This window comes from Sceloporus undulatus, chromosome 6 (genome assembly GCF_019175285.1).
Source record: "Sceloporus undulatus isolate JIND9_A2432 ecotype Alabama chromosome 6, SceUnd_v1.1, whole genome shotgun sequence".
Taxonomy (NCBI): Eukaryota; Metazoa; Chordata; class Lepidosauria; order Squamata; family Phrynosomatidae; genus Sceloporus; species Sceloporus undulatus.
The window spans coordinates 126,907,058-126,915,078 of NC_056527.1; the positions used below are offsets into that span (position 1 = coordinate 126,907,058).

General features: G+C 41.0%; 1 protein-coding gene across 1 annotated transcript in view; it reads left to right on the forward strand.

The window, feature by feature from the left end:
* The first annotated feature begins 658 nt into the window (after window positions 1–658).
* Window positions 659–8,021, forward strand: part of GOT1L1 (glutamic-oxaloacetic transaminase 1 like 1) — a 9,657-nt gene continuing 2,294 nt past the window's right edge. Inside the window, exons 1-7 of the mRNA XM_042475541.1 lie at window positions 659–810; window positions 2,276–2,460; window positions 3,232–3,355; window positions 4,174–4,286; window positions 5,619–5,711; window positions 6,560–6,710; window positions 7,251–7,416. Coding sequence (XP_042331475.1) covers window positions 699–810; window positions 2,276–2,460; window positions 3,232–3,355; window positions 4,174–4,286; window positions 5,619–5,711; window positions 6,560–6,710; window positions 7,251–7,416 — 944 coding nt within the window. The 5' untranslated portion in view covers window positions 659–698. The remainder of the gene's footprint in view (window positions 811–2,275; window positions 2,461–3,231; window positions 3,356–4,173; window positions 4,287–5,618; window positions 5,712–6,559; window positions 6,711–7,250; window positions 7,417–8,021) is intronic.

The following is an 8,021-nucleotide window of genomic DNA, read 5'->3' on the forward strand; positions in this document are numbered from 1 at the left end:
AAAATGTCTATCTCCACATGACAGTCTTTAGTTATCCTTTTTCATTACAAGCTGTCAGATTGGCTATATCCATGCTTGAAGGCATATTGAGTTCTCATGCAGTGAATCTAACATCAGAGAACATACTGAGTACTAGATTAGTTGGAATTAAGAATAGAGTTGCTGGTTATTCTTGCCGAATGACTTCTCAGGACTTTGGCATAGATTGGGTCCCTTTTGCCTCCCAAACTCTTTTTGGACTCATTTACATCAAGAAACTTAACAGATACTGTGTGATAGGGTTGCCAGAGTGAAAACTGGAGACAACCCCTGTCCCTGTAATGGCTGTGTAAAAAAGGGAAATTCAGAAGGTGTTGCTTGTTATTCAACTAGGTTTAATCTGTCATGAATATTCTGCTCCTCTTATTCGTTAGTTGGGTGGGTGGGTGGGAATTCTCTTATCTGCTCTCTTAATGAAACATATTTTCTTAATGTGTAAGAAAATGTTTTCCCAGTCTTTCTGTCTGATAGCCTCCAACAACGGCCTTCCTTCAGAATGTTGGAATACAAATATATACTGTAACCCAGGAGATTGTTGTCTTAAGAATCTTGGGAGGGTTGAAGTATTGGTATGATTCTTGGGATGTTCCACATAAGCATCAGATCACCATTCCTTGTGCTGAAATTCCTTGTGAAAACTTCCTTGGCTGGGATAGATAATGGCGACACTTTCAGTTTTCCTTGATGTTCCCTTAGTCACAGAAACAGACGTTGCCTTAGATGTGTACCGAGCGGATCCTTCACGTAAAAAAGTGTGCCTTGGCCATGCGGGTAAGTCAGTCTGTCTTCAAATAAAACTGAGGTGGTTTGTATCACATGGCAGGGTTGGGAGTAGAGAAAGTTGCATGATTTACCTCCAGCGCTGTTCATCCATCAACAGGGACCTGGAGAAAGGGAGATACTTCATGGACACATCCTTCTTATTTCCTCTTTTGGAGGTGTGTGAATTTAGTGGGTTCGTGGACTGAGGTCACCTTAAAAATAACTTAAATAATCTAGTGCCAAGAACATACGCTATAACTTCTCAGAATATAAGAGACAAATACCTTCGGGATGTGGAGGCTTAGTGATGATCTCAAAGTCAGCAAGTCAGCAGTTCAAGACTCAAGCCCCGTGTGACAGAGTGACCTGCTGTCACTAGTCCCACCTTGTGCCAACCTAGCAGTTTGAAAGCATGAAGAAGTGCAAGTAGATAAATAGGTACCACTTGGGTGGGAAGGTAACAGCATTATGTTCAGTCATGCTGACCACATGATCACAGAGTCGTCTCTGAAAACTCTGGATCTTCAGCTTAGTAACCGAGGTGAGCATCATCCTCTACAAACATGACTTGACAATCTTGTCAAAGGGGAAACCTTTACTTTTTACCTTTTGCTAGGAGCTTACATGCTAGGTCTAAGTTTGTTAACAGGTTACTGTAAGACATGATAATTAGTAGGTCATTCCAAATGTCAGTTTCGAGGAGGGATTTGAAGGAAATCAGGTAAGTGGTGTCATGCAGATATTCTGGATAGCAGTTCCAAACCAGAAGGCCAGAACAGATGGAGCCTTTAAAGGGAGCAAGTGGTCTTAGGCACATGATATCTTGTTGTCTCTATTAAAGATAAGATTGACCTATCCCACCACAAATTTCACCTGTAAAAGTGAAGTGTTGTCAAACTGCATGATTTCTGCAGTGCAGATGCAGCAAGACATAATGACCTGCACTGCAATAACAGTTAATGTTTATTCATTGCTTTAAAGCATTAGTCTTTTAGGAATTTTCAAGGGAAGGGGGGTATTTTATCATTAAAAAATAATTTTAAAAGTAACATACAAATAACAGATGTGTTACAGCGAAAAATGGCGTTAACGTACCAAAATAACACACAATAGACAACTTTTTGAAAGCAAGGCAGCAGATTACATGCTTGAAGTGAGAGAGTTCAAGAAGAGACAATGGAAGACTGGAAAGACAATTGTGGTAATCTAAGCAAGAAATGACAAGGCTCTGTATTCAAATATTTGCCAACATGGCCAAGAAGGACATTTCTGGAGTGTTGTAAAGAGCAGCCAAAGGCCAAGTACCTTGGCACTCTGAAATTCCAGAAATTCATTTCATGCTAAAATTCAATGTTTTCCTTGTTGGACATCATAGTAAATGTTATCATGGCAAAAAAGGATGCAGCCAAAACTAAAGAGTGTCCTTATTTATGTTCTTGAAGTCTTCTCAGGTCATCTCTGTTCCACTTCCTAGGCTGCCAGACAGATCAAGGAGATGAACCCTGGATCCCACCCGTTGTGCAGCGAGTTCTGCTTCAGATCTCCCAGGACCCAACCCTGGACCACGAATACCTCCCTCGGCTTGGCATGGAGGCATTCAGAAGGGCTGCCATGGAATTATTGATTGGCAAGGAGAATCATGCTCTCTTAGACAACAGGGTACTGGCGATATTACTTAAGTCATTTAGAAGAAAGGCAGTGTTGCATAACGGCTAGAATGTTAGATTTGGATACTGGGGAAACTAGGTTCTAGACTCCACAGATTTATGAAATTCATTTAGTGATTGCAGACCAGTCACACTCTCTCAGCTTCTTCTAGTTCAGTGGATTGGTGTGAAGAAAAGCAGAGGGCTAGCCATGCAGGCTGCCTTAAGGTCATTGGTGAAAAGGGAGGATATAATATAACTTTTAAACAAATACATTGGATCAAAGTTCTTTATATGCTCTAGAGTAGACAGACTTCCAACTGTCTTGATGAATCCTGTGATGTCCCACTTTTTCAACTGCTTTTAAAATGTCCCAGTTTCTCTCTCCTCTCCCCACTTTCCCCATTGGCTCCTGCTTACTTCAGTTGCTACAAAGTGGGTTCAAAGTGCAAAACCAGGATAGTTGGAGGGTATGTAAAGGATGGCTTCCACATGTCACTCTGTTAATTTTACTTAAAACTATTGTGTCAAGTTCTCCTCCAATGTCAAAGCCCAATTTTTAGACTGACAGTGGGCAAATGAGGACCATCTGAATCCTTCCCCTCACCCTACATGCTCTCCCCCAAGTTTTTCCATTTGGGGAAAGTGTTTTTGTGTTGCTCTATACTACTGTGAATTTGAATTGGCAATTCTAAGTGCCAGATAGATAGATAGATAGATAGACAGAGATATAGATAAACAAACAAACAAATGATTTCTCTCTCTTTCCCCCCTTCTTAAATAGGCAGGTGCTGTTCAAACAGTAGGTGAGACAGGTGCTTTGTGGATTGGAGCTGACTTTCTGCGCCGCTGGTACAAACCCAACCATTCTGCTCAAGCAACTGTCTATATCGCTGTATCACAACTAGGTAGATACGTTTTTCCATTGTGTTTGGCCTAGATCTACAAGCTAAAACTGCAAGCCATGGGCAATGTTGCTAGCTTCAGATAAAACTTGCCTGATGCATTGAAAGAACACATGCCTGCCCTCCAACATTTCGCAGATAAAAACAAATGCTTTCCCCCCCTGTATTGCATTTTGTTCATTCTGTTTTTATTAGCGTTCATTTAATTCATTTATTCTATTGTTATTTTTTTCCTATTCCTATTTCTGTCCTATTTCTGTACCTGGAAGAAGTATGTACCTGGAAGAAGAAACCATGGGGTTTCTTTTTTTAAAAAAAATATCTTTACATAAGGAGTTGGGATTATTTTGGTTTTTACACTTCTTTAAGTGTTTTTGGCGGAGGGAATTGTGGGCACTTCTTTATTTTTTCAACCACCAGAGGTGTTTATTTTCTGTAATCTTCTCATTTCACCTTGATTTGGAAACATCCCTTTAGCTAAGCTTTATGTCTTATTATCCAAACAGGAAAATATGTTGTCTTTCGCCACATCTGAATATGTTTGTGTGTATTTGAAAAACGTGTTGTGCACAACTGTGGTCGGCACTTAATGCCGCCGCTGCCATTATTGTTGTTGTGTTCCTTCAAGTCATTTCCAACTTATAGTGACTCTAAGATGAACTTATGGGGTATTCTTGTCAAGATTTATCCAGAGGAGGGGTGCCATTGCCTTCCTCTGAGGCTGAGAGCATGTGACTTGCTGAAAGTCATCACATAATCAGGACCGGGATGATCTTGAACTCCAACCCTAGTGACACCCAATTATCTTCTTATTTTTTAAGGCTATCTTGGCTGTATATTCCAAGTTGCTGGCTTTACAGACATTCGTACGTATCATTACTGGGATCCTGTCAACCTGACTGTTGACACAGAAGGGTTGTTAGAAGAACTTCAGGTACAGTTATAAGAGTATGAGAAACCCAGTATTGTGCTTGTTGGGTTCGTAGGAAATTCAGGTACAAATCTCTGCTCAGCCTTTCAGCCTAATCTACTTCATAGGGGTGTTGTGAGGTTAAAATGTTACTTCATACTCTTTGGAGGAAGCATGGCATGCTCAAGTAATTTCTTAAATAGGAGGTGGAACTTTTCAAAGGTGGGAGATAATTCCCCTTCCCACCAACCCAGTTCTTGTACCCTACAGCTGCACCATGAGATTTCAGTAAAAAGGCAAAAGCCACAATTCATGCTAAAATAAAGTTAGTTTTACAAGGATCCAGCCACCTCGAGTTCGTTGCTGAACGCATTTGCTGTTCCCTTCCAAAAAATGTGCCCTACACTTTGGGGGCAGGTCTTGCATGCTGCTCGAAGTGAATGCCACCAGTAAGTCAGTCACTAAAAATATGCAAGTCTCAAGTCACGTCTAGTCAGTGTATCATTTTTGCCAAGTCCAAGTCAAGTAATGGAAGCAACTTGAGTCTGACTTAAGGCTGAGTCAACTAATAATAATAATAATAATAATAATAATAATAATAATAATAATAATAATAATATTTATTTATTTGTATACCGCCCTCTGGCAAACCAATCCGGGCGGTTAACAACAGTAAAATATAAAATATGACAATTAAAAACACTTTATCCCTCCCCCCCTTAAGACAATATTAAACAGTATAACATATTAAAAACACAATGTCAATGCATAAAAACAACAATTAAAAACTAAAAACCCTGATATCCCTCTGTTGATCCTCGACCATCACTAAGATGGGGCTACGGGAGGAATGAGGGAATCAGGAACCTGGGCCGGGATGGTTAATCTGGAAAGGCCTGCCAGAAGAGATCCGTCTTGACCGCTTTTTTAAAGCTGTCTAATGATGTTATCTGACGGATCTCATCCGGCAGGTCGTTCCAGAGTTTGGGGGCGACAGCAGAGAACTGACTCAAGTCTACATCAAACAATAGTTGGCAATCTGTGGCCAGGAGCTCTTGTTCTTCATCGACTTTCTGTTTGGGTTAACTCCCAACACTGTTTGAAAATCTACCCATTTTTGTGGGTTTTTTCCAGTTTAAATTCAGTTTCTGCACAGGCTCCATCCCATGTGATAAACTCCTTACTGTTGGAAATCTACCAAATGTGAAGGCTTTCTTAGAAATGACAACTAACAGCTCCTGATGGACTATTAATTTCTCTTGCTCAGTATTATTTCCCGACTCCCATCCCATCTCAGCGGCTTCTAATGTCCTTCATTATTATCAGATGGTGAATGTTGTCTTGCTTTGCTTGTAGAATGCACCAGAAGGCTCTATTGTTTCACTCCATGCACCTGAAGAAATGGGTCTGACACCCGAGGAGTGGGAAAAGGTTGCAGCAATGATGGAAGTAAGTCTAGGAAAATAGGTAACATGGTTAGAGAGACCTTTTGCCCCAGACATAAGAATGATTCATTCTGAAGTATATAGGAGAGGACAGATCCCTGAGCACAGTTTTGTTCAACATTTTTATAAATGACTTGGATGTAGGAAAAGAGGGCATGCTCAAAATTTGCAGATGACACCAAATTGAGAGAGGTAGCTTTTTCATATGAGTTCAAAATAACGTTAACAACGTATTCAATAGGGGTGAAGCTAGCACAATGAAGTTATGATGAGGACTTATTATGAGGGGTTCTGATTCTGGTTGTCACAACTTTGCTCGTTGGTGGGAAGGAGGGAAATGTCATCTTCTTTGTGCCCCGATCACCAGATGAATGGAGCTCCTTCAGCTAATCTGGTGGCTGCCTGGTAAAGTACTGTAGGTTTGGGAGGGCATTCATGATTGCGGCAATAGCACTATGTAGTATTCATGAATACAGGTCAGTTACAGATCCATAACTCAAGGTGACACATCTGCAACTGCAATACTGAATTCCAGCCAAAGCTATTTAAACCCTCTTACCATGTTTGGATTTGAAAATGAGTCATTTCCAAAGTTTAGATGATCATGACATTTTGCCTTCTCTGGTACTTTGTGGCTTGGCTAAGTCATCCTGGTGTGGAACAAGGACAGCATGCTGTGCCCTTCTTCCACTTGTGTTTATCTGCTTATGAGTACCAGAATAATACTTAGATATATGGCTGCTTTTAGACAAACCTATAGAGTTAGATTTATTGACAGCAAAAAGTCAGGCAAATTCACACCAATATATCTTTCTCTTCCCCTCTCCATCCCCAATGACTTTGTTTTCCTAGCAAAAGCAACTCTTCCCATTTTTTAATATTGAAGCTCAGGGACTGGCTTCAGGAAACCTGGACAGAGATGCCTGGGCACTACGACACTTTGTGGATAAAGGCTTCGAACTTCTATGTGCCCAATCTTTTTCCAGAATATTTGGTTTATATGGTAAGGTTTTATATTGTCATTTGGTCATATTTTGTGTAACTTAAATAGATCCGAGCAATGGCGATCCTATCTTGGGGTCTGTTTGGCAAGACTTACTCAGAGAGGATTTGCCCTTGCCTTCCTCTGACGCTCAGAGAGTGTGACTTATCCATTGTCACCCAGTAGGTTTCCATGGTTGAACTGGGGACCCAAGGCCTGGTCTCCCAAAAATCCTAGCCCAGCACTCAAACCACTACACCATGCTGGCTTTCTGCCAAGTTACCCACAAGGAAATGTGGACTTCAAGGGAAAGCAGGCTCTCATCCCCTGAACTAACACGCTCTCTTCATGAGATACCCATGGGAATTATTCTGTTGTTAACTGGCACTATCTACATATTATGAGTCAAGCTAGCATTCTGAATTGATTCAAGAGAGGAACCAGAATTATAATAGGAATGGGTTTTGAGGGGAAGGGTTTGCTGTAGAGCAATATGACTGATTCAGATGCAAATGGCATCACATGCACCACTCAGTATGTTCTTTTTCCTTTTTCATGCAGAGGAGCATGTAGGGAACCTCATTGTGGTCACAAAAGACAATGAGACACTGATCAGAATCCAATCCCAGGTGGCCAAGCAGATCGGCATGATATGGTTTTGCCCATCCAGTTTGGGAGGACGGGTCATTGCAATGGTGCTGACCAGCCCAGCCCTGCTATATGAGTGGTAAGGACAGCAAGTAATGTTCTGGTCTGAGACTAGGAGCTTTATCGCATGAGCAAAGAAAGCAAAAGTACAGTGGTAGAGTAACAGCTTTGTTCATGAGTCTCTCTGTGCCATCATAGCATTTGCGTTCTCTTCCTGAGAGAATGTAAAAGTTTGTCTCTTGTCACACTGGAAAAATCTGTTTGACAAAAGGCATGCTTTATGACTGTCTCCCTTTGGAAGAGGAATGGAAGTGCTACAAGAGCATAGGGAAAGGCACAGAGAAAGCTGCTGCTTTCCTGTTCCATTTTGGCTTACTTTTCTAATGTGATATTCACTTAATTTGTCAAGAGAGTGCTTTGCATCCTAGCATCTTCAGAACATTTCAGTACAACCATGATACTGAAGAATCTCAGAGTTGTTTGTGGAACAGCATCCCATTTGCTCCAAGTGGAATAAGACAAGAGAGAAGAGAAGAGGAAGCCAGGCAAAGTGTTCCTCAGATACATGTTCTGCTGTCATTATGACTGTAATTTAAGTAACGCATGACCAGGGAATTTTGAAAGCACCTTGTAATCTGTTATGCAGGTTATTACTATTATTAGTGTTACTATTGATGTTACTAG